The sequence below is a fragment of the Rattus norvegicus genome, chromosome 5 (assembly GCF_036323735.1).
Source record: "Rattus norvegicus strain BN/NHsdMcwi chromosome 5, GRCr8, whole genome shotgun sequence".
NCBI classification, from domain to species: Eukaryota; Metazoa; Chordata; class Mammalia; order Rodentia; family Muridae; genus Rattus; species Rattus norvegicus.
The window spans coordinates 62,479,305-62,506,368 of NC_086023.1; the positions used below are offsets into that span (position 1 = coordinate 62,479,305).

The 27,064-nt window shown below is 50.1% G+C and overlaps 2 protein-coding genes and 1 long non-coding RNA gene across 5 annotated transcripts; 2 read left to right on the plus strand and 1 right to left on the minus strand.

Moving 5' to 3' along the window:
* The first annotated feature begins 8,458 nt into the window (after nt 1-8,458).
* Tesk1 (testis associated actin remodelling kinase 1) lies at nt 8,459-14,188 on the plus strand. The gene is made up of 10 exons (NM_031578.2): nt 8,459-9,791; nt 9,936-10,057; nt 10,189-10,237; nt 10,743-10,889; nt 11,217-11,299; nt 11,444-11,534; nt 11,694-11,777; nt 11,900-11,989; nt 12,104-12,233; nt 12,740-14,188. Exons 1-10 carry the CDS (start codon nt 9,588-9,590, stop codon nt 13,624-13,626), a joined length of 1,887 nt encoding a protein of 628 aa, NP_113766.1. The 5' UTR covers nt 8,459-9,587; the 3' UTR covers nt 13,627-14,188.
* On the minus strand, nt 13,851-21,475 carry Cd72 (Cd72 molecule). Of its 3 annotated transcripts, NM_001015016.1 has the most exons (9): nt 21,053-21,203; nt 20,874-20,975; nt 20,236-20,307; nt 19,649-19,738; nt 18,883-19,215; nt 16,396-16,547; nt 15,725-15,840; nt 14,360-14,512; nt 13,851-14,160 (listed from the first exon to the last, which is right to left on the minus strand). In NM_001015016.1, exons 1-8 carry the CDS (start codon nt 21,132-21,134, stop codon nt 14,365-14,367), a joined length of 1,095 nt encoding a protein of 364 aa, NP_001015016.1. In that variant the 5' UTR covers nt 21,135-21,203; the 3' UTR covers nt 13,851-14,160; nt 14,360-14,364. The 3 variants fall into 3 exon arrangements, 1 of the variants encoding a protein (NP_001015016.1); XR_005504445.2 differs by lacking the exons at nt 15,725-15,840; nt 16,396-16,547 and having other exon boundaries at nt 21,053-21,472; XR_005504446.2 differs by lacking the exons at nt 13,851-14,160; nt 16,396-16,547 and having other exon boundaries at nt 14,376-14,512; nt 21,053-21,475.
* Nucleotides 20,221-23,760, plus strand: LOC134486932 (uncharacterized). The gene is made up of 2 exons (XR_010066510.1): nt 20,221-20,541; nt 20,791-23,760. It is a non-coding gene; the product is annotated as an uncharacterized LOC134486932 (long non-coding RNA).
* Nucleotides 23,761-27,064: the final 3,304 nt, after the last annotated feature.

Below are 27,064 nucleotides of genomic sequence, written 5' to 3' on the forward strand. Positions count from 1 at the left end.
CTAGATCCTGAGGGCTCTTCTCCAAATAATGCTTTCATCCACTGACAGATCCAGACTCTGAATCCAACTCTGGGTGTTGGTACGACTGCAAGGCGGGCCTGGTTGGGAGCAATAGCGGACTCCTTATTCTGGTCCTTTCCTGTTAGCAGCTCTGCTCCTGGTCTGCCTGCCTCTGCCTCCCAAGTGATCACAATCACAGATGTGCACCATGATGTCTGGCTACATGACTGAGATTTGATATAGCCTGTTACATGGCACTCTTCTGATAATAGGTAGTTGATGTAAGTTACTACTCAAAATACCCGTATAGTAAACATTACACTTAAATGTTAATATCATGGCTTTAAAGATCGAGTCAGTGACTTGGTTCAGTAGATAAAGTTGCTTGTCCCCACTCCTAATGGACCCCAGTGTGATGCTGGGGTCCACATGATAGAAGAGAAGCTACTCTACTCCGACAAGTTGTCCTCTGACCTCCAAATGCATACCATGGCATGTGTACACACACACACACACACACACACACACACACACACACACACACACAAATAAATGCAAACTCAAATGTAATTTTTAAAATACTGATCAGGCCCAGTATGGTGTCCCACACCTTTAACTCCAGCACTCCAGAGGTAGAGGCAGGTGGATCCCAGTGAGATTGAGGCCAGCCTGGTCTACATATTGAGTTGAGGATAGCCAGGGCTACACGGAGAAACCCTGCCTCAAAATAAATCTTTAAAAAAAAAAAAAGAGGGGTTGGGGATTTGGCTCAGTGGTAGAGTGCTTACCTAGGAAGCGCAAGGTCCTGGGTTCGGTCCCCAGCCCCGGAAAAAAAAAAAAAAAAGGAAAAAAGAAAAAGAAAAAAAAAAAAAGAATATTCTGGGGAAAGCGGGGACTGCAGGTGTGATTCTGATAAGCACTTGCCTGGCCCTGGGTTGGATTCCTAGAACTGAAAACAAACAAAAAGCCCAACACCTTTGTAGAACAGCTGTTCTCAACCTGTGGGTCAGGACCCTTTGAGGTCAAACAACCCTTTTACATGGGTCTCCTAAGACCATCTGAAAACACATTTGCATTACAATTTATAACAGTAGCAAAATTAGTTATGAAGTAGCAAGGAAGTAACTTTATGATTGGAGATCACCACAACATGAGGAACTGTATTAAAGGGTAGCAGAGTTAGGAAGGTTGAAAAGAAACATTATAAAAGGGCAAAGGCATTAATTAACATGGAGGCCTGAAAGGAGGGTACTGTGAGAGCCCAGCCAAGAGATGGGAAGTGGAACACTGGGTCAGAGGTCGCAGGGTGTGCAAAGTGCTCACGCTGCAGACAGATTTCAGCGACGTCTCAGGGTGTTTGCTGATGAGCTGGGTACAGGAGACAGGAGTCAGGGCTAACTCAGTTTTCTCACCTGAGCACTTATGGGACTTACTGAGATGGGGAACACTTAGAGGGAAGTTGGGATTAAAAGAAAAATCAAGTTTTTGTGCCAGGCCTGGTGACGCACATCTTTAGTCCCAGCATTCGAGAGGCAGAGGCAGGCAGATCTCTGAGTGTGAGGCCAGCCTGGTCTACCTAGAAAGTTCTAAGAACTACGTAGAGAGGCCTTATTTTTTTTTCTTTTCTTTTTTTCTTTTTTCTTTTTTTTAATAGTTTTTGTATCCGTTGATTTGTTCTGTTTTGGCCGTTTTGCTTGAGATAGCCCAGTCTGGCCTCCAGCTCTGTGTAGCTAAAAATGGCCTTGAATTATTGATCCTCCTGCCTTCATCTTCCAAGAGTTGGGCTGGCCCATTCATTCTTTAGAAACACATATTCAGGTGAAGGTAATGAGTCATCAATATAATTGAACAGTCTGAAGTTCAGAGGCAAGGGCAGGCCAACAGAAAGAACTGGGGGATTCCTCAACAGAGGAGTCTTTAACTTAGGGATCAACGGTTACCTCCGTTGCTGTGCAGTATACCTGACATAGACAACTTAAGGAGAAAGGCTTTACTCTGGCTCAGTGAGGGTATAGTCCATCGTGGTGAGGAAGTCAGGACAGCAGGGCATGGAAGCAGCTGGCCACATGTGTCAGGAAGAGGGTCTCCATGGACGGTGATGCCCAGGAACCTTCCTCTTCCTCACATAGTCTGTAATAGGAACTCTTATTCTCCTGTTTAATTGTCCTCTCTGAGGCTTACTGCCTCAGTCCGCTAACCTAGGCCTTGGCCTGGAAGCTTCTAGCCTCCATACAATCTAATATAGGTCTAGAATGTCTTCTGTCTCTGAGACTTACTGCTGAATAGTATGCTCGCTCTTTTGTAGTTCTTTCTGAACTCTGATTGGTTGGTTCAACTCAGCTGTTCTGGTTCAAACTCCTCCAAGATGACTGATTCAACCTGGCTTCTCTCCGCTTCTCGCTAAATTACTCTGCTTGGCCTCAAACTAACTTTGGCAATCTGTCCTGATCTTCTGTCTCCTTCTCGTTCTCTGGTTCATTGTCTTCATCTGTGTCTAGCTTGTTCTCCCTGCAACCTGTCTCTGTAAAATTCTCCCAGTAAAACTGCCCCTTCTCCTTTCTATCTCTTTCTCTGCGCTACTCTCTCTTAAGTAGCCTCTCTTTCCTCTCTGTTCTCATGGGAGTTGGGCATAACCTATTCTGTTAAATCTTTCTCTGATTCATCACTTGGCCTGCCACTCAATTAGGCATCACTTTCAAAAACGGGTGCTTCTTCTACAAACTAACTTTACCTTCATTGTTTGGGGTTAAAGATGTGTGCTAAGAGTGTGTCTGTATTCCAGCCAGAGGGACTAAATAAAGGTATATACTAAGGGCTGAGCCCCACCACAACTGGAAACAGGTTTTTCCGGGACATAGCATCATCTCAGGGTTCGCAATGTGATCAAATATCCTGTAGTCCAGGACCCAAGCCCAGGGAAGCCCACCTTCCACCCAAGTGGCTCTTCCTTCTCAGCAGACAGAGTCAAGGCACACACTTCACAGGTGTGCCTGAAGACTTGCCTCCTAGACGATTCCAGACCCTACGAATTGACTGTCAACGTTAACCATCACAGGAGACAATGCCAACAGTTTTGGAAACAAGTTTCATGATTCAGCCAATTTATCTTCAAGTGGTGTGGTAATTCTACTTTAATTCTACTTTTCCATGTGTGTGGTGTGCAGGTGTGAATGCATGCTTCACACATATGTTGGCCCGTGTGTGTGTGTGTGTGTGTGTGTGTGTGTGTGTGTGTGTGTGTGTGTAGGAGGTGTTGCAAGCACATGTAGAGGCCTGAGGCTGATGTGGGACAGCATTCTGGATCACTCTTCCATTTTATCCACTGAGGCAGGGTCTCTCAATCAAACCCAGAGTTGGCCAACACAGCTAGTCAGCTGGTAGTCAGCTTGCTCTGTAAGTCCCCGTCTGGTTGCCATTCCCATGTGCCATTTACATGGATCATGGACATCGGAACTCTTATATGCATGCTTTCCAGACCTTTAACCACCATGTTCTCCCAGCCCTACAGTGAGATTTTTACCCTGCGTCATCTAACATTCCTTCCCTATCATATTATACACAGAACTGAAACAACATGCTAACACCTGTTAATCTCGGGAAGGATACACATGGTCATAACAAAGACACTGGGAGAGGTTGTTTTGAAGGAGGCAGCCACTGACTGTACTCAGTTACCTGTTCTTCCTAAGATCAAATAACCATCCATTCTTTGAGTACGAATCTTTGAGTGTAGATGGGAATTTTTTTAACAAAGGAAAATCACCGTAGACATAGCTGATACCAGTTCTAGTCTAGACATATACAAAATAAACATTTTCTAAGATAAAACATACCTTATAAAAAAGCAAGAAGCTGAAAGCGGTGAGATGTTCCTCTAATCCCAGCCCACTGGAGGAAGTTGGGAGGATCAAGAGTTCAAGGCCAGCCTCAATGTCATAGCAAATTCAAGGCTAACCTGGGCTCTAAGGGACCCTGTCATTTTAAAAAAGAGAAAGGGCAAGAAGGGAGGGACAGAGAATGTGCAAGGGAAGGGGCAGGAAGGAGGAGAAAAGAGAAGAAAGGAAATAGTAACAAAGCTGGAAAACTGTCTTAGGCTTTCATTTTGTCTCTGCCATTAACTGTGGCAGGTTATTTGACTCATGGCTCCAGAAGATGGGTGTGGTGGTTTGTATGTGCTCTGCCCAGGGAGTGCCACTATTAGGAGGTGTGGCCTGGTTAGAGTAGGCATATCACAGTGGGCATGGGCTGTAATACCCTGGTCCTAGCTGCCTGGAAGTCAGTCTTCCACTAGCAGCCTTCAGATGGAGATGTAGGACTCTCAGCTCCTCCTGCACCAGGCCTGCCTGGATGCTGCCATGTTCCCACCCTGATGATAATGGACTGAACCTCTGAACCTGTAAGCCAGCCCCAGTTAAATGTTGTCCTTATAAGACTTGACTTGGCCATGGTGTCTGTTCACAGCAGTGAAACCCTAAGACAATGGGAATTCCAAGAACATGGTGTCATCATCTGGCAAGGGACATCCTACTGCTCTATAACATGCTGGAGAGCAAAAAACAGGAAATGAGATGGGGGAACTCAGGATGAATCTGTCCTTTCATGGAGAATCTGTCCTTCCTCTCAATAGCATTTAAATGGCAATTAAAATTTGACATGTATGTCCAAGGTAACATGCACACCATAATGAAGCTCATGTCAAAAGAGCCTAGCCAACTTCAGGAGGTTCCCAGTGACCAAAGTAAAATGGGTGGTCCGAGCATCCACACTTCAGCCACCGGCTCCTGAGCGTGGCAGGTTTTCAATTATGAGCTCATGGTGCCCCACACAACAACCTTCTCTGGCTCCCTGGAAGAAGCTGGGAAACCAAGAGCATCTGAAAAGTGGTCGCAGGAAACATTTATCCAGCTTTTCCTGTGACTTGTATCTCTAGATGACAAATAGTTAACATGGAAACTGTGTTCGTTCTGTGTGAAAAACCAAGTCCTGAGGAAATCCCATCCCTAGGTTTGATTCTGGCTCCAGGGTTGGCTGGTTTCCATCTGTCTGGTGAGTTGGTGCAACTGTGCGGGTCCTACAGCATCATCCGACAGGAGAGAGGGAGATACCTATGCTGTGGGCTGTGCTGTGACCCCTGAGGCCGCAGGCTGTGGGACTGTGCCACTCGCATCCTAGGTGTGTCTTCCCAAGGAATCTCCTCTTGGAGTCAAGACACACCCTAGGGTGCTTAACTGACAAAATGAACCATCAGAGAAAAGGGGCATTCGCCCGTCCGCAGAAAAGTAGAGCCCGAGGCACGCACCTGACTACCCAGCTATATGCACTCAGCCCAGAAAGTTCCGTTCTTTTTTTTTCTTTTTTTCTTTTTTCTTTTTTCTTTTCTTCTTCTTCTTCTTCTTCTTCTTCTTCTTCTTCTTCTTCTTCTTCTTCTTCTTCTTCTTCTTCTTCTTCTTCTTCTTCTTCTTCTTCTTCTTCCTCTTCTTCTTCTTCTTCTTCTTCTTCTTCTTCTTCTTCTTCTTCTTCTTCTTCTTCTTCTTCTTCTTCTTCTTCTTCTTCTTCTTCTTCTTCTTTTTTGAGGCAGTATCTCAATGTATAATCCCCAAATCCTCCTGCCTCAGTGTCCTGAATGCTGGTATTCTAGATGTGTCCTATTATGCTCTGATACTTAAAAATAGAGCCTGGAGAGATGTCTCAACTGTTACAAACACTGGCTGCCCTTCCAGAGGACCAGATTCAATTCCCGGTACCCACACGGAGGCTTACAGCCATCTGCGACTCCAGTTCCAGGGTACCCAATACCCTCTTCTGGCCTCTGTGGGCAGCAGGCGTGTACTGTGCAACAACATGCATGCAGGCAAAACACCCATGCACGTAAGAATAATAAAAATTGTTACCTAATAATGGGAAAAGGTGAAGAATAGATTAGTGGTTTTAAAAGATTAATAGCTACAATTTTGAAAATCCAACATAAAGAAAAATGTAAACTTGATATTAAGAAATTATTGCTTTGTTTGGCTTGATTTAAAAAAAAAAAAAAACTTTGTGCTCCGTAGCCTAGACTGGCCTCAAACTCATGTTCCTCCTGCTTCAGCCTCCTTTGTATTTAGATTACAGGTGTTCTGACTTTTATTACTGCTTTATTGTGGTGTGTACGTCTGCTGTGAGAGGGCACACATGTTGAAGTAAATTTGTAGAGCGGATTCTCTCCTTCCACCTCTGCCTGCACCCCAGGCTTCAAACGCAGGTAATCAAGTCTTTTACTAGTTTTTCAAGGCACAACACTGTTGTGCTATATTATTTGGGGGTTTCCACCCCACCTCAGATCATTTACTCCCCAAATAAAAGACGCAAACCTTTATGTTTATAATAAACCTTAAAGCACGGGCGCTGGGCAGGTGTCAATCCTCTACACTGTTTGTCTGTTTTCTTGTCAGTAACACCAAGATATCACTTGCCACTTTCCACCTAGGCCACCCCCACTCCAACAGGCCGGCCCTTGTGGCTACGTGCTCATAATCCACACCACCCCATGGCCACCTCTCCACCCTCCCTTCCTTCTCTCTTCTTTTCTGTGCCTGAGAGCCCAAGCCTGGGAACCTTCAGCCCTGCCTACCTCTGCCCAGCTACAGGCCGTGGGCATCTTTATTACCCAGTCATGAATTCACAAGAGCTGGCATAGTTGAGGACCTGCTTGTCTTGGAGCAACCAAGTGTTGGGATACAGTTTTTAGCATTTGAATACATACCACACAACAATGACACTATGATTTAATGAAGATTCCTTTTTCTAATCAATGATAAAATAATGCCACAGCTGTGCATCAAATAACTGGGTGCGGGGACAGACTCGTGGACAGAGCAAGATCGGCCATGGGTTACTCCCAGGATAACCACGGGTGCAGAAGATATCTGGAAGCAGGCATGTTTCCATGTGAGAAAGACAGGGTGGCCAGCATTACTGCCAATGATCATAATCTACCTCCCACCCTCAACAGCTTCTCCACCTGAACTTTCTAAAATTGGTGACATCATCCAGTTTAAAACCAGATAAAAACCTAATGATGAACCTGGATGCTGCACTCCCCCCAACACACACACACACACACACACACACACACACACACACACACACACTCACAGACTCACACACACTCACTCTCTCTCACACTCTCTCACACACACACTCACATTCTCTGTCTCTCACACACACACAAACTCACACACACACAGACACACAGATACACACGCACTCTCACACACACTCACTCACACACACACACTCACATTCTGTCTCTCTCTCACACACACACACTCACAGATACACACACACTCTCTCTCTCACACACACACTCACTCTCTCACACACACACACTCACTCTCTCTCACACACACACTTGCTCTGTCTCTCTCTCACACACACAGACACACACACTCACACACACACTCTCTCACACACACTCTCACACACACATACACACACACACAGACACTCTCACACACACACACTCACACACTCTCTCTCACACACACACACAAACTCACACACACACTCACAAGCTCCCCAAGTTCATTAACATTCCCTCCTCTCTTTTATTAGTGCTGTATTAGTTCAGTCTTTCATCCACCATGCAGCCTTCTTCCTAAACACTCTCCCTCACCATAACCACCACAGCGCTCTTCCTAAATTCAGCATGAAACTACCGTCACAAGCATCAATCCTCAAATATGACTAATGGGACAGTGTCAGTTAAGCTTACCACGATGAGGTTATCCTATAGTACAAATTCCGAGTGTCTACAGACCTTGCACAAACTGTAGAAAAAGTCTCCTTCAGGGGGACCTTTCTTTGGGATGACACTGCCACATCAGTGTGTACCCAGAGCCCCTCAGTGCTGCCCCCTCCTCTTTGTGTTCCTCTCACTAAAAGAGACCTCTCAGAGTGACTCAGAGGAGGTGCAGAGGCCTCTACAGCGCTTGGGATCTATAGAATAAGATTTATAGAAAATAAATTCCCCCCCAGCACGTACTTGTAATCCCAGCACAGGGGTATCAGGACCCCGTTTCAATCGCTACACTGAAGATTACAAATAGTTTCTCAGAGTTAACTCTAATTTAATGTGATGAGTATGCTTTGCTGATACCAGAGTTCTGGCCTACTCTACTTTTCTGGAACAACTGTGCATGACTATTCTCTCTCTAAACCTGTAGGATTCCCTTATACGGTGCACTCAAGACCGCCTTGCACATTCAGCCTGCCTCACTCCATTCCGCCGCGAGGTGGCAGGAGGCTCACCGATGCCCGGAGACTTCTGCCGGGATCCAGTGACGTCACGCAACCCTGGCGATGATTGGTTGCTTCACCGATGACCTTAAGGGGAGGAGTCAGTGGCAGAGCCGGAAACACCGGGAACAGCGAAAGCCACGTCCCGAGACCGGGCGTGCGCACTCCGAGGATCCCAACCGCTGTAGAGGCCTCTGCACCTCCTCCTCTGGCCTGAGGGGGGCATACCCGCGTCTACAGACGCGGGGCGCAACCTGCCGAAAGGGGTCACACCGCTGGGCGAGAGCTAGGGGAGGAGTCACCTTGAGAGGAGCGGTCACAATGATTAGCCGAGTCACTCTGAAAGGTCTCTTTTAGTGAAAGGAACACAAAGAGGAGGGGGTGCAGCACTAAGGGGCTCTGGATACACACTGATGTGCCAGTGTCATCCCAAGGAAAGGTCCCCCTGAAGGAGAGCGGGCTCCGAGGGGCAGCGGCCTTTGAGGGGGAGGGATCCTGTCGAGGGGTGGGCTGTGACGGAGGGCGGGACTTTCTTGCAGGTGCAGGCTTCCCCTAAGAGGGTTATTAGGACAAAGAAGTAGGAGGGTGGTCACCGGGCGGAGCGCAGGAATCTCAACTTTACTCAGGGGAATGGAGATGGAGTGAGGAGGGGTCGGGGCAGGTCAGGGATGCGGAGGCCAGAGGCTCCCTACAGCCCTGGGTACCACGACCGGAGAAAACAGGTGTTAGCGAGCCCCGAGATTTAGGGTGTCGGGGTCAGAAGCCCCTTGAAATGGGCAGTCGGAGTGGGGCGCAGACTGGGCAGGCAGCGGGCTTGATCCGTGGAGCCCAGGGCGCAGGAGAATTCGCGCCTGCAGTCAACCCTTAAGTCGTCCTGTTATTCACGCCCCGGCCTACGCGCCGGGACGCACCTGAGGGGGCGTGGCCGGGCCACAGCTCGGGCTCCAAGGAGTTAACCGCAGACCGGGCCCGGCCCCGCCCCGGGCAGGCCGCGCAGCCTGAGCCCGGCGGCGAAGCGGAGCAGCAGCCGCCCGCGGGGAGCCCGCCGCCGGCGCCCGGGAGCGCCGCCGCCGCCCGGCCCAGGCCCAGGCCCAGGCCCCGCGCAGAGCGGAGAGCCGCGGCGTTCCACCAGGCCCAACTCGCCGGCGCGGCGGGGGCGGGCCCAGGACCTTCGGCAGGTCCTCCCGGAGTCCGCCGGGCGGGAGTCCCGGCACCCGGGATCAGGTTGGGCCGGCGCCCATGGCGAGCGCGGCCTGCCCGGGTCCCGGGGATCCGGCCATGTGAAGCAGGCCGGGGCTGGGGGCCCGGCCATGGCCGGGGAACGGCCACCGCTGCGGGGCCCCGGGCCCGGAGAGACTCCGGTGGAGGGGCCGGGGGGCGCAGGCGGAGGCCCGGGCCGGGGCCGGCCCTCCTCCTACCGGGCCCTCCGCAGCGCCGTGTCCAGCCTGGCGCGCGTGGACGATTTCGACTGCGCAGAGAAGATCGGGGCTGGTTTCTTCTCTGAGGTCTATAAGGTAGGACTCGCAGAGAGGACAGAGGGGCGGGACCGAGCCTTGGACGGGAGGCTAGAACTTAGGGGCCCACAGCCTGGGTTAAGAGATCCGACTAGGGCTAGCCACCTAACCTGCAGGGCACACACCAATCCTTGCCTCCCCCAGGTTCGGCACCGACAGTCGGGACAAGTCATGGTGCTGAAGATGAACAAGCTCCCCAGTAACCGGAGCAACACTCTAAGGGAGGTGCAGCTGATGAACCGGCTCCGGCATCCTAACATCCTCAGGTGAACGGCCTAGCCTCTTGCTGGGCAGCTTGTGTGCTGGGAGGGAAAGTTCCCTCAGGAAAGGAGGGAGATGCGGTCCCCCACGCCACCCCCCTCTTACAGCCTATCCTATCCTTTTCATCGACTTTCAGGTTCATGGGGGTCTGTGTGCACCAAGGGCAGCTGCACGCGCTTACAGAGGTAAGCATTGAGCATAGGCCAGGAAACAGGGAAGGAAGGCACCACACCTCCAAGTGAAAGTGTCAGTCAGTGATCTTGGTGGATCTGCTAGGAAATTAAAAAGAAGCCACCTGCCTGCCCAGGACCTCAGGACCTCCTCCAACTGGAGGCTTCCTGAACTTCTCTTTTGGGCAAACCACTTATTAGAATCCTCAGCTGGAGTTATTCCGTCTATATCCCTGGGAACAGTGCTGGCCTGCCAACACAGGATCCCCTAACTACACATGGAGTAGCCTAAAGCAAGAGCTAGTGTAACAGAAGAATGTCTGATTGTATTTAAATGTATTGGATGACATAGCTGCACATAGTCCTACCTTGGGAGACAGGGCAGCCTAGTATATAAATGGGAACCTTAGAGCACAGACTCACCCATCTGTTCTTTGTGAGCCTCCTGAGTGTCAACTCTCTCAGGAGTGGCAGACATAGAATACAGACTGAAGCCCCTTCTCTTTCCCCTATGTCCCAGTATATGAATGGGGGTACCCTGGAACAGCTGCTGAGCTCCCCAGAACCCCTCTCCTGGCCAGTCAGGCTCCACCTAGCACTGGACATTGCACAAGGCCTACGGTACCTACACGCCAAAGGTGTGTTTCACCGAGACCTCACATCCAAGGTAGGCTGGCCAAGGTGGGTGGAACGATGAAAGAGGATTTGGAGCTGTTAAGTTGTAATTGGCCTGTGGATGTTGGCATGTGGGTAGAAGATATGTTAGAATGTCGGGGTGCCAAGGCATTGGAAAGAACGGGGACAGCAGGAGGGCTGAGGAACTGAGTATCACACTGACTGCTGAGTGATACTGCAATGATGAGGTGCCTTGGAGAACCGGGAGGGAAGGTTGGAGTAGTGCTTAGTGCTGTGGTGACACGGGGCTTTGGGGTCTATACTAGAGGACCAGAGAGCAGGGGATGGGTGTGTGAGGATGCTTGTGTGTGTGTGTCAGAACTGTCTGGTCCGACGGGAAGACGGAGGCTTCACAGCTGTTGTGGGTGACTTCGGACTGGCTGAAAAGATCCCTGTGTATAGGTAAGATGGCCACCCTTCTTACCCGGAGCCTCCCAGGGTTGCCCTACGCCAGTGGTGCTTTCTGTGGGTGGAGAGGAGGCTTACCCCATCCCCTTTCGTCTGGGGATGTCTGAATAGAAGATTCTGACCACCCTGCCTCTGCAGGGAAGGGGCAAGGAAGGAGCCATTGGCTGTGGTGGGCTCCCCATACTGGATGGCCCCAGAGGTATTGCGGGGAGAGCTGTATGATGAGAAGGTAAGAGCCTCAAGCCCCCCAGAGACCTTGAGAGCCCCCATCCAACAGCTCTGTTATATATGTGGAGCCCCCGGCCTTGCCCCTTACCCCTCACTGCCACCCTTCCAACCCAAGATAAGTGCTGACTCCTCCCCCTTGGCATGGCCCACTTCCCTCCAGGCCGACGTCTTCGCCTTTGGGATTGTCCTCTGTGAGCTCATCGCCCGAGTACCTGCAGACCCTGACTACCTACCCCGTACTGAGGTGAAGTAACCTCCACTGTATGTGCCTCAACCAAGAAGGGCTCTGTGGGGTCGATTCTCACAGTGGGGCACAAGGAGAGCCCACTGAAGGCTAACTTGGCAGCCCCTCCTCTGTCCCCACAGGACTTTGGTCTGGATGTGCCTGCTTTTCGAACTCTGGTGGGAAATGACTGTCCGCTACCTTTCCTGCTTCTGGCCATCCACTGCTGCAGCGTAAGTGTTACCCCTGCCCTGCCCCTAACCATGAGTTGTCTTCTATGTCTGGGGAGATAGTGGAGGAAACTCACCATCTTCTGAGCCCTGAGCAAAGCTGTCTTTATCCATCAGATGGAACCCAGCGCCCGTGCCCCTTTTACTGAAATTACCCAGCACCTGGAACAAATCCTGGAGCAGCTGCCTGAGCCCACGCCCCTCGCCAAGATGCCCCTTGCCAAGGCTCCCTTGACATACAATCAGGGTACGTGAGCATGACCTTGACCCAGCAGAAGTCCTTCTGCCTCTCCTGAGAATCAGTTATCTGGAGGAGGCTAATTGGATCTATGAGTTAAAAGGTAGGCAGTCAGGTGGGAGGGTGGAGAGGCATCTCATAGAAGATGGGTTTTTATTGCTAGAGCCCAAGGAAGCAGAAAAGGGCGGTAGAAAGGTAGCTGGAGGGGCTGGTGAAATGGCTCAACAGGTTCAGTCATTTGCATAAGGACCTGAGATCCATCACTGGGATCTACATCATGGAAGCTAAAAACTAACACCTGAAAGTTGTCCTCTGACCTCTGACCTCAGTTGACAACTTCAGTGTCCTGTGGTTCATACAGACTAAACAAGGTAGCGGGAAATAACAGTCATCCCTTCCAGAGCACCTGTAGGCTTCCCTTTCTTAAGCTCATGTCCCACCACCTTCCTGGGGATCGAGGGCCTCAGCTCTGCACAGATGCTGAGGACAGTGATCTCACACCTCTCTTTCCACAGGGTCTGTTCCAAGAGGAGGTCCCTCTGCCACGCTTCCCAGGTCAGACCCCCGGCTCTCCCGAAGCCGGTCAGACCTCTTCCTGCCACCTTCACCAGAATCACCCCCCAGTTGGGGGGACAATCTAACACGAGTCAACCCCTTCTCACTGCGGGAAGACCTCAGGGGTGGCAAGATCAAACTTCTGGACACACCCTGCAAGCCGGCCACTCCACTGCCCCTGGTGCCACCATCACCACTGACCTCTACCCAGCTGCCCTTGGTGGCCTCTCCAGAGTCCCTGGTCCAGCCTGAGACTCCCGTCCGCCGCTGTCGTTCACTCCCTTCATCCCCTGAGCTCCCCCGACGGATGGAAACTGCACTGCCAGGTCCTGGCCCGTCCCCCGTGGGCCCCTCGACTGAGGAAAGGATGGACTGTGAGGGCAGCAGCCCTGAGCCAGAGCCCCCAGGGCCGGCTCCCCAGCTGCCTCTGGCTGTGGCCACTGACAACTTCATCAGTACGTGTTCCTCAGCCTCTCAGCCCTGGTCTGCTAGACCAGGACCTTCCCTCAATAATAACCCCCCTGCTGTGGTGGTGAATTCCCCACAAGGATGGGCGAGGGAGCCCTGGAACCGGGCACAGCATAGCCTTCCCCGGGCAGCAGCCCTGGAGCGGACAGAACCCTCACCACCCCCATCAGCTCCCCGGGAGCAGGAGGAGGGGCTTCCCTGCCCTGGCTGCTGCCTCAGCCCCTTCAGCTTTGGCTTCCTATCCATGTGCCCCCGCCCTACCCCAGCTGTTGCCCGCTACCGCAACTTGAACTGTGAGGCGGGCAGTCTTCTCTGCCACCGAGGGCATCATGCCAAGCCACCCACACCCAGCCTGCAGCTGCCTGGGGCACGCTCTTAGCAGTGAGGCCTGTGATCTCAGGCTTCCAACCTTGGCCTTCGGGATACCCTGTAAGGACAGAGTGCACTTGCTGGACAATGCCAGCCCCAGATGGGCTGACTGGCTCTTCTCCCCGTATAGGGGAGCCTCAGCATGGTCTCAATGGACAGAGCACTTCCTGTCCAACCCCTGGGATCACTGGACTAGACACAGCATTGCTGACACACAAGACTAACACGTGCAAATTATTTAAAAATATTTCAATAAAACTGCCTGGCTGGCTCCGGGCCATCCATCCACTCAGCGGAGCGCCCTCCCCTGACCCATCTCTAGTTCGGGAAGTTCTTAAGGAAGGTCAAAGTCTTTTCTGGAGGCTTCTTTACTCTTCCCAAGAATAGTTTCTGGAGCAGCTTTCAAGCAAGCAGCAGGTCGCCAGACCAGAATCAGCCCTTAGCTGGGCGTGCCCAAGAGTGAGGGAGTGCTGGAGGAATAGCAGTCTTGAGAATTGGCAGGCCATAGGTTAAGGATGTAGGTCACAAGGTCTTGTTGAAGTGTCTGGAAAAATAAAGCACCAGTGAGCTCCAGTTGACTTCATTAGCCCTCATCCTATTTCTCCCCAGCTCCTCTCTGTTCCCTGCCTCGCCTGGCCCTGTGTAAGCAGACAGCCACTGGAGGTGGGGGATGAGACAAACGAGGGGACAAAGTCCTCTGGGCCTCTGTCCACACACCCATGCCTCATCTCCCTCATGCTTACCCATTTCAGTTCAGATGGATCCCATCAGGAAACCTGAGCGCCTCCAGCTCACAAATGCAGGGGAAAAGGTCTGTACACGTGTATGAGCTTTCATACCACCATGAATGGTAACATTTTATCAGGTAACATGAGCTTTGAGAATGAGAATCGGACCTGTGAAGAGTTGGGATATACTTTAGAGTCTGCAAGTCCCTCCTTTCCCTTGCTCTTTGTAAAACCTAGTCCAAAGCCTATGACCTGCTAGGGCCACATGGTTCAGGAACAGGTTTCTGAACTTCAGCTCCACAGGCCTTAAGGCCACAGAGGAAAACTCACCCAAGTCTTTTTTTTTTTTTTTTAAAGATTTATTTATTTATTATATATAAGTACACTGTAACTGTCTTCAGATACACCAGAAGAGGGCATCGGATCTCTTTACAGATGGTTGTGAGCCACCATGTGGTTGCTGGGAATTGAACTCATGACCTCTGGAAGAGCAGTCGGGTGCTCTTAACCACTGAGCCATCTCTCCAGCCCTCACCCAAGTCTTAAAAGAGGAAAGCTGCACGTAAGGAGTTGGGTGTGACTTCGTGCACCTTTACAGCACCCAGGAGTCACAGACCTCAAACCCCATGGAACATGAAGTAGCGCCCTGCTTTGGGGTCCCTGGAGCAAAACTGCAGCTACTCTGCCCTCTCCTGAGACCGGTCTAGTGCCCCAGTTGGCATGGACTAAGCAAGCTGTCTGTTTGGGCAGCCTGTCAAGGCTTAGGTCAATGCCAGCACTCCTCTGCCTGAGAAGCCTTGCTGAAATCGCTTCTCAGCCTAATTTGTTTTTAGAGATGTGGGAAGGGGTCTTGCTGTGTAGCCCAGACTGGCCTTAACTCACAATCCTACCTCAGCCTCCTGAGTGCTAGGGTTACAGGAAAATGCCATTGTAATGTAAGTATGCACTAGAGACCTCCAGGCACTATGGATGGAGTATGGAGTAAGGTGCACGTCAGTGAGATGACTTAGCAGGTGAGCACCACAGCCTGGGAGCAGTCCCCGAGACCCACACAGTAGGAGAGAACTGCCCCCCACAGCCGTCCTCTGCCTGCCCTGTGGCACCCCTCCACCAACACGTTTTGTTTTTAATATCTTAAACAAGTTAATATGTTAATCAAGTAAAAGAAACAAGAAACCACAATACCGATTTGTGGGGGAGTTTTGGGAGCAGGACTTAAGGAAGTAATATGCCTTTATAAGAAACTGAGTTGACAGGGGTTGGGGATTTAGCTCAGTGGTAGAGCGCTTGCCTAGCAAGCGCAAGGCTCTGAGTTCGGTCCCCAGATCCAAAAAAAAAAAAAAAGAAAAAAGAAAAAAAAAAAAACTGAGATGACAATACCTCCTCCCCTTCATGTTCTTCATGTTTTGTGGATAATATACAGTATGGCTCATCTGCTCAATCCAATATGACTTTGAACGATCTAGCAACTTCTTTAAGCCATCAGGCAGAGAATCCTAGGGGGTTCAGAGGGGTAAGAGAACAATGAGAATACAGAGTAAAGTGGGGGCACCCTAGGGGCCTATGAATTTCACTTAGCAAGAGGCCACGCCCACTTAGTACATGAATTAATTAATTGCTCCTGCATCTATCCTTCCAGTGTTACCAGACACAGGCTCACTCTCCATCTCCCCTCCAAGCAGGGAAGTGGAGTCAGCCTGTGAACTTCCGGTCTCAGATGAGTGTCAGGGGGTTGGCACTCGGCCTGAGAGGAGTCAATGAGGAATTAAGCAGGCAAGGGGCAGGCCAGCAAGCCAAGACAGACTGAAGTGGAGATGGCTCAGACATGTCAGCTCTCACGGATGCTAAACAATAGGAGCCATGGGATATCACGGGAGTGAGAATGCCCAACTATTGCCACACTTACTGGCTAATAGTGTGACTTCCATATCTGTCTTGGGGAAGCAATGTAAACCATGGCTTGTGTGCAGATGTGCACTGCCATTCCTGACTTGATAGCACACATCTCTTTACATACCTCCACCTCAAAATATAGATAAGGTCATGCTCACTTGTAGGGAATACCTAGGAGGTTCGTTGAGCACAGCCAGTTTGGAGGACAGAGATGTGCAGTATTTTCGGCTCTCCTCCAGACTTCTGGGGGTATTTGAGATGTAAAAGCACCTTTTCTCATGCTGAACCCATCCACTTGGACAGCAGGTGTCTACAAAGCAGAAAGAATATGACAGCCACAACTCTTGGGGTAAATTGACTAATTGGCCAGCTGATTGACCCTAAGGGTCTGCTCTCAATGTCGGTTTTGTCAGCTTTAGTCCTTGATCTTTGCGATCTTTTTGCCTCTTCTGAAAACATTTTACTCCTTAATAACATGGGAAGAATTTCCTAGTGGAGTTAGTACACTGTCCCTGGGTTCTGAAACATTAAAATCTGCCCTAAACTTGCCAACCTTGCCTAGCTCCCACACTGATCAATGGGCTTCTCATTCATTCATTCACTCACTCATTCATTCCATTTAATCCCTAACACATTCAGAGGTTGCCACACTCCTCCAGCCTGTGGCCACATCTCTCTCCACAACTCTGTAAGCAGACAAACTTGGTTCCTGCTTTTCTAAAAATTATGAATATTCTCCATTTCCACTTCTCTACTTAAAAATGCTGATCTCTGTTCTTTTCCGGATTACCTGTAAGAAATGAATCCTTCTTTAACATCCAACGCCCCACTCTGCTCTTGATCACAAACGACTCTTATCAGACCTAGCCAACATTCAGAAATCATTCCCTGTCCACCGCCGGACTCTCTCTCTGTCTCTCACACATGCTATCTCTCTTCCTGTCTTCCTGTCTCTATCCTTCTCTCTTCTCCCTCTCTCCTCTCCTCTCTTTTCTTCCTCTCTCTCTCTCTCTCTCCCCTACATTTTCTTATGTCTCCATCCAGCTTCTCCCATTTTTCTGTGCTGTGGCAACTTAAAGGAATTTTTTTTTTTAGTTGGGTGTGACTGATTTGAAGAGAGTGAGAGATAAACATATCTAAAGGTAGGCAGAGCCTTGAGAACCATGTCAATGAGAGAGAAAGAAAGCGAGAGAGCAGAGACAGAGAGACAGAGAGATATAGCCTAGGCTGGGCTCAATTTCCTCATCCTCCTGCCTGAGCTTCTTAAATGCTGAAGTTACGTGTCACCATGTCTGTCTCAAGATTTTATTGTTCTATTAAGAGGAAGAGAACAATACTGTTGACTTTCACATCAAGGAATTGTGTGCTCTCTCTCCATACCTGTGTCTGGGCACACGCTCGAGTGTATTTATGCCCCATTACTGCTTGGATAACTAATAAGAATGCCATGGCCTCAACAGGGACAGCATGATCAGATTTGTGGTTTTGAAGGATTTGCCCATAACTAGGGTTGGATCAGTGGTTAGAGCACTTGGCACACAAGCATGAGGACCAAACTTAAGATCCCAGCACCTGAGTGTGGTGACTTGAATGAGAATGGCCCTCATAGGCTCATCTATTTGAATGCTTGCACCCCAATTGATACAACTGTTTGGGAAGGACTAGTGACTGTGGCCTTGTGGAAGGAGGTGGGGCCAGACTAGGCTTGAGGTTTAAAAGACTCCTGCTACCCTCAGTGAGTTCTCTCTGTCTCCTGCTTGTGGATCAAGATGGGAACTCTCAGCTGTTCCTGGTGCCTTGGCTCTACCATCAGACTCTAACACTCCGAAAACACAAGCTAATTAAAGATTTTCTTCTACAAGTTGCCTTGGTCTTGGTGTTTTGTCACAGCAATAGAAAAGTAACTAAGACACCAAGTGAATGCCAAGTGAGTAGAAGGTGGGGTCAAAGAATCCTCACAGAAAGCTGGCTATAGGGCTGGAGAGATGGCTCAGTGGTTAAGAGCACTGACTGCTCTTCCAGAGGTCCTGAGTTCAAATCCCAGCAACCACATGGTGGCTCACAACCATCTGTAATGGGATCTGATGACCTCTTCTGGTGTGTCTGAAGACAGCTACAGGGTACTTATATATAATTAATAAATTAAATCTTTAAAAAAATAAAAGAAAGAAAGAAAGCTGGCTATAGCCATATTGATGAGCTCTGGGTTTGAATAAGATACCCTGCTTCAGTGAAGAGTCTCTTCATCGACTTGTGCATGCACAAACATGTGAGTGTAACACACACTTACATGCACAGAGGGGTTGGGGGAGGGGAGAGGCACACATTTACACATGTGCACGCAGACTGGTGTCTGTAATTTGGCTATCTTAAGCTTGGCAGAAGCACTAGATACCCCAAGTCAGAAAGATTTGGACAATGTGAAGTGAGTCACTGGAGACGGCTTCCTCTTCTCTTCCCACTCATGATCTGCCATAGAGCTGGGGGCACCCCCTAAATCCAGTGTGCAGCTTGGTCCTCATCAGTAACTGAGTTCACATAGCCCAGCTCTGTATGGCTGGACAAACCCAGCCACCAGAGACTCCTAGATTCAGTCTATGTCTCACAGCCACCAGCCCCTGTCTCCCTGATCCCAGAGCAGGTACCTGACGAACAGGAGGACAAGCGTCTCAGAGTGTCCCGCGTGTTCCTCAAACTCTGGTCCAGGTCCTGCCTCCGCTGCTCCTCAGTTTTCAAGCTCTCCTTGGTCCTCTGACTCTCAGCCTGGCAGTCCTGTAGTTGCTGCTTAGTGACCTCATACATCTTCTGCTTCTCCTGAAATGTGTCCTGCGTCGAGTTCAGCTCTCTCCGAGACTCCCGAAGATCCTCCACCTTCTGCTTCAGCTGTCTTTTCTCCTCCCTGAGCTGCTGCTGCAAGCTGCTGTTGGTGGCTTCCCAAATCCTGCTCACCTGCTCGAACTGCTGAGACACCTGCAGATCTGTTCGGGTACAGACTGGTTGGGTACAGCACCGCACACCCGTATCCCAATCCAGGGAAGGCTGAGATAGCAAAGTCGAGGCCAGCCTGGGCTACATATGGAGACCCTTGTTGGGGGTGAAGCTTGTTACAGGGAGCCTTGAGGACACGTCCTCCAGCTGTACCCCGGTGCTCTAAGACTTCAGCATCAACCTTTTCTTCTTTTTGAAACTTCTTGTATAATGTCCTGAACTTAAGATCTGGCTGCCTGGAGTTTAAGGAATCCTGAACTGGATAAGGATAATTTAGGGAACACTCCAGGGTAGTCCCAGCTGGAAACCCAAAAGTCAGGGATGTCGGGACAGTGCCTTAGAGCCTTGCTAAGGAAAAGCCACTTGGCGGGAGAAAAGGAATGGTGTTTAGAATGAGTGAGGAATGGGGGCCCCCATACTCACAGCGAACTCCCAGGCAGATGATAGCCACCCCTAACATCAGACAGGCGAGGAGAAGGCCAAGCAAGGAGTATTGCAAACAGACTGTGGGACCTTAGGGGACAGGGATGATGGGCAGTCAGTCCCAGGGAAGAATGCATAGACAGTGAGACAACGGGGAGAAAAAAGAAACGGTCCTAAGCAGATTTTGACCGGCAGGAGTAAGTACTAGGGACTGCAACTGGCGAAAAGGATTGAGGGGACCTTACCTGACTGAAGAAACTAAATTTCATACAGGGAAGGGACCTGGAGGCACATGACTAGAGACCATCCGAACAGGGGAATTGTGATCTAGGACTCCATGTAGGAACAATCGCTCCCGAGATGAGGTAGGTAGTGGAGTGGCTGGGCTCACGTGGAAGTCCCAAAGGCTCATCTGGCACAGGGCAGAACCCAGCCCCACCGCTCCGGGACCCACGTGGGTACACAGATAGCGTCTGATATCGCGGTCGGTGCCCTGCGCCGCCGGCGGGGCGGGCAGCTGGTGAAAGGCCAGCCGGGACTGCGGGGGCGGGGTACCGGGGTGAAGGGGGTAGAGTAAGAATACGCACAGCGGAGAATCTGCCCGAGAGCAGATGACTTCACGGAGCTCCAGGACGCAGTTGGTTGCTCTGACCTGACCCCTGCGGGAGGGGAGCGCCCGAAGTGAGGATGGAAAGTCCCCGTAACCTCCCTTCTCTCCAGCCCCACACCATACAGAGACCCTAGTCTGCCCTGAGCTAAGTGCTGTGGAACGGCTGCGGCACTCTCTGGACTTCATCTGCTGCCCCTGGGTCACATGTCCCTGTCGCCTTCGGGGATTTTTGAGATGAACTCAGCTAGCCTCTTGCTTGTCCCCAGAGATGCCACGCCAGGAGGTACTCCCTCAAAAGCCCTTCTTGAGTCGCCTTGTCCTCACTCCCATCATGTTCCTCATTTCTCTCCTGGGTCTCCCTTTATCTCTTCCTTATCATTTCCTTGTAACCCTTCATCCTTCTTCCACGTCCTTCCCACTCCTGTTTTCCACTGAAACCAGTCTCACACCGGGCTTCCCCGATCCTGAACCCAGCTTACCACAAGGACCTCCCACTCATCTTCCCCCTGGCTCTCTGATATCTCTGTCACAGAAACAGCCCGGCTTCTTTCTCCAAGACTGCTCTGCACTCTGTGGATGAAGACACCCTCTGTAGGCGTCCCTGGTCCTCCATACCTGCTTTGTCCGCTAGTGCAGGGGAAACCAAGCCTGGCGGCCCTCCCGGGACTGGAGACACATTCTCGTAGGTGAGTTCCCCATCCTCATAGGCCTCACAGTCTGGAAAGGGAAAAGCTCCAAAGTGAGAGTCTGGAGTGAGGTCTGTGGAGTGGGGGAGGAGAGCAAGCAGGACTTACCCTGTCCTGAATGGTTAGACGCGTTGTTCTTCAAGGGCACTTTCACAAAGCGCAGGTCTGCATAGGTGATGGCGTCAGCCATAACCCTGGGTACCTCTGCTTCACAGACTTCCAGCTAATCCACTGGCCCACACCTCCCTGGCTCCTCTCCTCTCTTAGCTATTGAGTTCTCTGTGTGGTTGTAAGGCTCAGCCCTTTGCGCTGTGACGCCAAAGTCACAAAAGAGGAAGGTCTGTGGGCAGATGGACTCAATGAAGCAGAAGAGGTCCTTGGGTTGGAGCCAGATGACCAGAGAGGGATGCTGGGGTCCCAAATACAGACTCTGAAGCTAGCTGAACTCTGTCCAGCCAGATCCCCCTCCTCATGCACCCTCGACCCACTTTGCTTAAGGTCCTCATGCCAGTTCCTCTGTGTTCCCTGCTTGGCCACGCCTTCCTGACTGTCATTCACTGAGCTCCATCCATGTAGAGTTGGGACCCTGGCTCTTACTGACCCAGGACATCACCCCAATCAACTTCATCCAGGAGGGGACCCTTAATTTGGTAGCTCAGATAAGGTTCATATGCCCCATTTTGCATGGAGTGCTCCTGAGGTAAACCTGACTCCTCCCCTCCTGCTTACAGAGCTGTCACCCTGAAGCCATCCCTGGGAATCTGACAGCTTTTAGGAGGATGCAAGGGAGACAGGGAACAAACTGGTTTTCCTCTGTGAGCATCCCAGGCTCCCCACTTCATAGCTTTTCCCTGCTGTCTACCTGACCATGCCTGTGAGAAGCTGTACCCTCCCTCTCATCCATCTTTCCCTTGATATCCTGCGGTGTCCTCTGTGCTCCCACATCAGAGCCATATCAGGAATCAGTGTCTACTTGGAGCCGCTCTGGGCTGGGCTACAGGACTAGCCTGGAGCAACAGTGGTTCTCACACACCCTTCTAGAGAGGGAAGCAAAGAAACAACGAGTGTGAAATTCAGTACAGGATATGGTGAGCTGGAGAGCTGGCTCAGTGGTTCAGAGCACTGACTGGAGTTCCAGCAGCCACATGGCCATTCTCGGCCATCTGTACCAGGCATGGACATGGTGCACAGACATACATACAGGCACAACACATGCACACACAAAATAAAACCTAAAAAGACAAGAAGGGCTGGCTATGGTTTCCTGGGTAGCAGTGAGGCTGAGAAACTCCCCCTTGTTCTTACTCATTTCTTCCCATAGAAGGTGCTGGGAGCTGAAGGTGTAGCCCAGTGGTCTGGTGAAAGTACGATGATCTGACCTCACTTCCCAGCACACACAGACACACGTGCAGTCCAAACATTCTCCCATCATGCTCGTCCCCCCAAAAAATGAACACTTGGGCCAAGTGGGGTGGTGCACACCGTTTATCTCAGCAATCAGGAGTCAGAGGCAGGCACAGCAAATCCCTGTGAGTCAGAGGCCAGCCTGGTCTACACCATGAGTACTATGCTGACCAGGGTTGTGTGGTGAGACTATGCTTCACAGAGAGAAAGAGAAGGAGAGAGAGAAAGAGAAAGAGAGAGAGAGAGAGGAAGAGAGAGAGAGAGAGGATACATTTGTAGAGGAGACCACAAGCCTAAGTTGTTGTAGTGAAGAGAAGAAGAGGACCTCCTTGATGGAGGAGGGAGACAGTGGCAGAAGGAAGCCTGCTGAGCTGAGTGCCCAGAGGTGCTCTCTAATGGTCTTTTACCACAATGTAGCCTCTTATAAGAATCCCAAAAGGCCCTCACGCCTTGAGGGTTGGAATGAGCTGAAGCTGGATGAGATATGGACATGAGAACTGCCCCTCCCTGAGGCCACATCCGCTCCCCCTCCATCAGCTGTCTGACAGCTGTGGGGAGGAAGAAAGAAAGGTAAAGTTCCTCACCACAAGCTGGATCACTCACGTGGCTGGGGGTGTTGGGCTGGGCAGGGGATGTTACTGTTAGGGGATGTGAGGAGAGCCCTTCTGCTGTGACATAGTCGAGTCTGCCCCAGAGAGAGTAGCCCCTGAAGCTGGAGAGCAAACACATGTTACCAGATGAAGTGTCTGAGGAGAGGCGGGTGTGTACACACATTTGTGTGTGTGCTTGCGTGTGTACAGCCTTCTTGGGTGTCTGGGGGGAGTGAGTGCCGGTGTGAAAGTGCCCCTGGGAAACACAACAGATCCTGCAGATCCTGAGGGCTGAGGCTGTCGTCTTTTGCCATAGCAGTGAATGATGTGACATTATCAGAAAAGTCATCGTAGGTCAAGACAACAGGTTTTACAAATTATTTCCTTTTGGTGGTTCATTAGTTTCCTAAGGCTTCTCTGCAGCTGTTAACGGTCCCTGCTTGATTAAAGTTTCCAACAGCCCGGGGCCTTCCTCCAGGCACTGTGGCAGGGCCTCCCCCAGAGACTAGGCAGTGGACTAGTGACTCCCTGGGGGCCTGTAGAGGGTGTGAGAATGAGTAGGAGGGCACAGAGCAGCTGGTGTGGAGGATGGGTGGGCACAGTTGGGGCATAGCATCTGTGGTACACAGGGTGTGGGAGCGAGCAGAGCGTGAGTGGCTGTAAAGAGGCTGGTGGGGATTCCACGGACTAGAGACAAAGTCTCAGATCTCAGAACCCCAGTATATGGATGTAAGCCGAGGTTCGGTTGTACACTGGAAAACAGCATCTATGAGAGTCTTAAGAAAGTGGCCCCTAGATGGAGCTGAGCTGAGAGGCCCAGCACACAGCATTGCCTTAGAAGTCTTCATCGGGGGGGGGGGGGGGGGGGGGGGGGTTGGGGATTTAGCTCAGTGGCAGAGCGCTTGCCTAGGAAGCGCAAGGCCCTGGGTTCGGTCCCCACCTCCCAAAAAAAGAACCAAAAAAAGAACCAAAAAAAAAAAAAAAAAAAAAAGAAGTCTTCATCGGGAGGGTCTGGATTTTCTCTTTATTGGTGATGGTGAACTATCTCCTCATGACATTCTCTGTCCCCTTCGGTCAGCTTGTCTACATCCATCACCCCTGGTACATGAAATTCGACAGATCCTGTAGGCTGAACTCCCACCTGACATTCCCCTACACTGGGGCATCAAGCCTTGACAGGACCAAGGGCCTCTCCTCCCTTTTATGCCCAGCAAGGCCATCCTCTGCTACATATGCGGCTGGAGCCATGGGTCCATCCCTGTGTACTCTTGGGATGGTGGTTTAGTCCCTGGGAGCTCTAGGTGGGGGGCGGGGATCTGGTTGGTTGATATTGTGTTCTTTTTATGGGGTTGCAAACCCCTTCAGGTACTTCAGAATTGATTTCTAGATGGTCTTGTACTTTACAGATGGGAAATGGGTAAGGGGAACAAGTCTCCCCCTCCCTGGGTGTGCATGAAGGCTTTTGTATTGGCATTCACATTATCTCTCAAAGGGAGGTCTGGGACTGAGTTCTACCCACACTGTCAGAAACACTACAGGCTTTAAGAACTGAGAGATCAGAGCTGTGCATTTCAGGACCACAGTGTCATCACCTAAGATCTGATAGCATGAGGCCAAATGGCAAATGTCGGATCCTGCTCTTCAAGTTCGTTCATAGTCTAGAGAGCTCATCTGAACTCTCCACAAAATGGAGGCCTTCCTTTTCCAGCAATACTTCCTCTCCTCTGCCTGACCCCCACACCCTGTACCAGAGGAAGGTCGTGTAGCCCTTGACAAAACTCCAGGTTCATCTCCCTCTTTCCAGATAAGAACCTGCCCAGCAAGTACCTGGGATCCTTGGGAGGCCCCTCTTTGTAAATGAGGTGCGCACAGTGCCTTAAGCTCCAGCCAATGGTTTACATTCGCCCTGAAAACTCCTTCCCACTCTCCAAGGTTCACATATAAATAACTCTTATTTACACCAAATAACATGTATACACACAGGGAGTTTTCACTGAAGTTTGTCTAAGAGAGCTGTTTCATTGAGTTGTCTAAAAGCTGTTAACATTAAAATCCTTAGAGAAGGCCTTCTACCCCTCTCCCTCACAGCACTCCCAACTGAACGGAGATCCTACAGATCCCAACCGTTGTTGTAAAAATATAAAAAAATGAATGGTTGTCTTTTACCCGCTCTAGGTCCAGCACCGCAGTGTCCTTAGATATCTGCTGGATATCTTTTTTTTTTTTTTTTTTATTAACTTGAGTATTTCTTATATACATTTCGAGTGTTATTCCCTTTCCCGGTTTCCGGGCAAACATCCCCCTCCCCTTCCTTATGGGTGTTCCCCTCCCAACCCTCCCCCCATTGCCGCCCTCCCCCCATAGACTAGTTCACTGGGGGTTCAGTCTTAGCAGGACCCAGGGCTTCCCCTTCCACTGGTGCTCTTACTAGGATATTCATTGCTACCTATGGGGTCAGAGTCCAGGGTCAGTCCATGTATAGTCTTTAGGTAGTGGCTTAGTCCCTGGAAGCTCTGGTTGCTTGACATTGTTGTACTTTTGGGGTCTCGAGCCCCTTCAAGCTTTTCCAGTTCTTTCTCTGATTCCTTCAATAGGGGACCTATTCTCAGTTCAGTGGTTTGCTGCTGGCATTCGCCTCTGTATTTGCTGTATTCTGGCTGTGTCTCTCAAGAGCGATCTACATCCGGCTCCTGTCCGTCTGCACTTCTTTGCTTCATCCATCTTGTCTAATTGGGTGGCTGTATATGTATGGGCCACATGTGGGGCAGGCTCTGAATGGGTGTTCCTTCAGTCTCTGTTTTAATCTTTGCCTCTCCCTTCCCTGCCAAGGGTATTCTTTTTCCTCATTTAAAGAAGGAGTGAAGCATTCACATTTTGATCATCCGTCTTGAGTTTCATTTGTTCTAGGCATCTAGGGTAATTCAAGCATTTGGGCTAATAGCCACTTATCAATGAGTGCATACCATGTATGTCTTTCTGTGATTGGGTTACCTCACTCAGGATGATATTTTCCAGTTCCAACCATTTGCCTACGAATTTCATAAACTCGTTGTTTTTGATAGCTGAGTAATATTCCATTGTGTAGATGTACCACATTTTCTGTATCCATTCCTCTGTTGAAGGGCATCTGGGTTCTTTCCAGTTTCTGGCTATTATAAATAAGGCTGCGATGAACATAGTGGAGCACGTGTCTCTTTTATATGTTGAGGCATCTTTTGGGTATATGCCCAAGAGAGGTATAGCTGGATCCTCAGGCAGTTCAATGTCCAATTTTCTGAGGAACCTCCAGACTGATTTCCAGAATGGTTTTACCAGTCTGCAACCCCACCAACAATGGAGGAGTGTTCCTCTTTCTCCACATCCTCGACAGCATCTGCTGTCACCTGAGTTTTTGATCTTAGCCAATCGCACTGGTGTGAGGTGAAATCTCAGGGTTGTTTTGATTTGCATTTCCCTTATGACTAAAGATGTTGAACATTTCTTTAGGTGTTTCTCAGCCATTCGGCATTCCTCAGCTGTGAATTCTTTGTTTAGCTCTGAACCCCATTTTTTAATAGGGTTATTTGTTTCCCTGCGGTCTAACTTCTTGAGTTCTTTGTATATTTTGGATATAAGGCCTCTATCTGTTGTAGGATTGGTAAAGATCTTTTCCCAATCTGTTGGTTGCCGTTTTGTCCTAACCACAGTGTCCTTTGCCTTACAGAAGCTTTGCAGTTTTATGAGATCCCATTTGTCGATTCTTGATCTTAGAGCATAAGCCATTGGTATTTTGTTCAGGAAATTTTTTCCAGTGCCCATGTGTTCCAGATGCTTCCCTAGTTTTTCTTCTATTAGTTTGAGTGTGTCTGGTTTGATGTGGAGGTCCTTGATCCACTTGGACTTAAGCTTTGTACAGGGTGATAAGCATGGATCGATCTGCATTCTTCTACATGTTGCCCTCCAGTTGAACCAGCACCATTTGCTGAAAATGCTATCTTTTTTCCATTGGATGGTTTTGGCTCCTTTGTCAAAAATCAAGTGACCATAGGTGTGTGGGTTCATTTCTGGGTCTTCAATTCTATTCCATTGGTCTATCTGTCTGTCTCTGTACCAATACCATGCAGTTTTTATCACTATTGCTCTGTAA

Excerpts from the sequence above, each read along its gene's own strand:
- Cd72 (NM_001015016.1), bottom strand. The coding sequence starts at position 21,134 with ATGGCTGACGCCATCACCTATGCAGACCTGCGCTTTGTGAAAGTGCCC. Across the intron at positions 20,976-21,052 it reads GTCTAACCATTCAGGACAGG|ACTGTGAGGCCTATGAGGAT; the intron begins GTAAGTCCTGCT and ends TTCCCTTTCCAG. Across the intron at positions 16,548-18,882 it reads CTTGTCCTCCTGTTCGTCAG|ACACCTGCTGTCCAAGTGGA; the intron begins GTACCTGCTCTG and ends TCTGCTTTGTAG.
- Tesk1 (NM_031578.2), top strand. The coding sequence starts at position 9,588 with ATGGCCGGGGAACGGCCACCGCTGCGGGGCCCCGGGCCCGGAGAGACT. Across the intron at positions 9,792-9,935 it reads TCTTCTCTGAGGTCTATAAG|GTTCGGCACCGACAGTCGGG; the intron begins GTAGGACTCGCA and ends TGCCTCCCCCAG. Across the intron at positions 11,778-11,899 it reads ACTACCTACCCCGTACTGAG|GACTTTGGTCTGGATGTGCC; the intron begins GTGAAGTAACCT and ends CTGTCCCCACAG.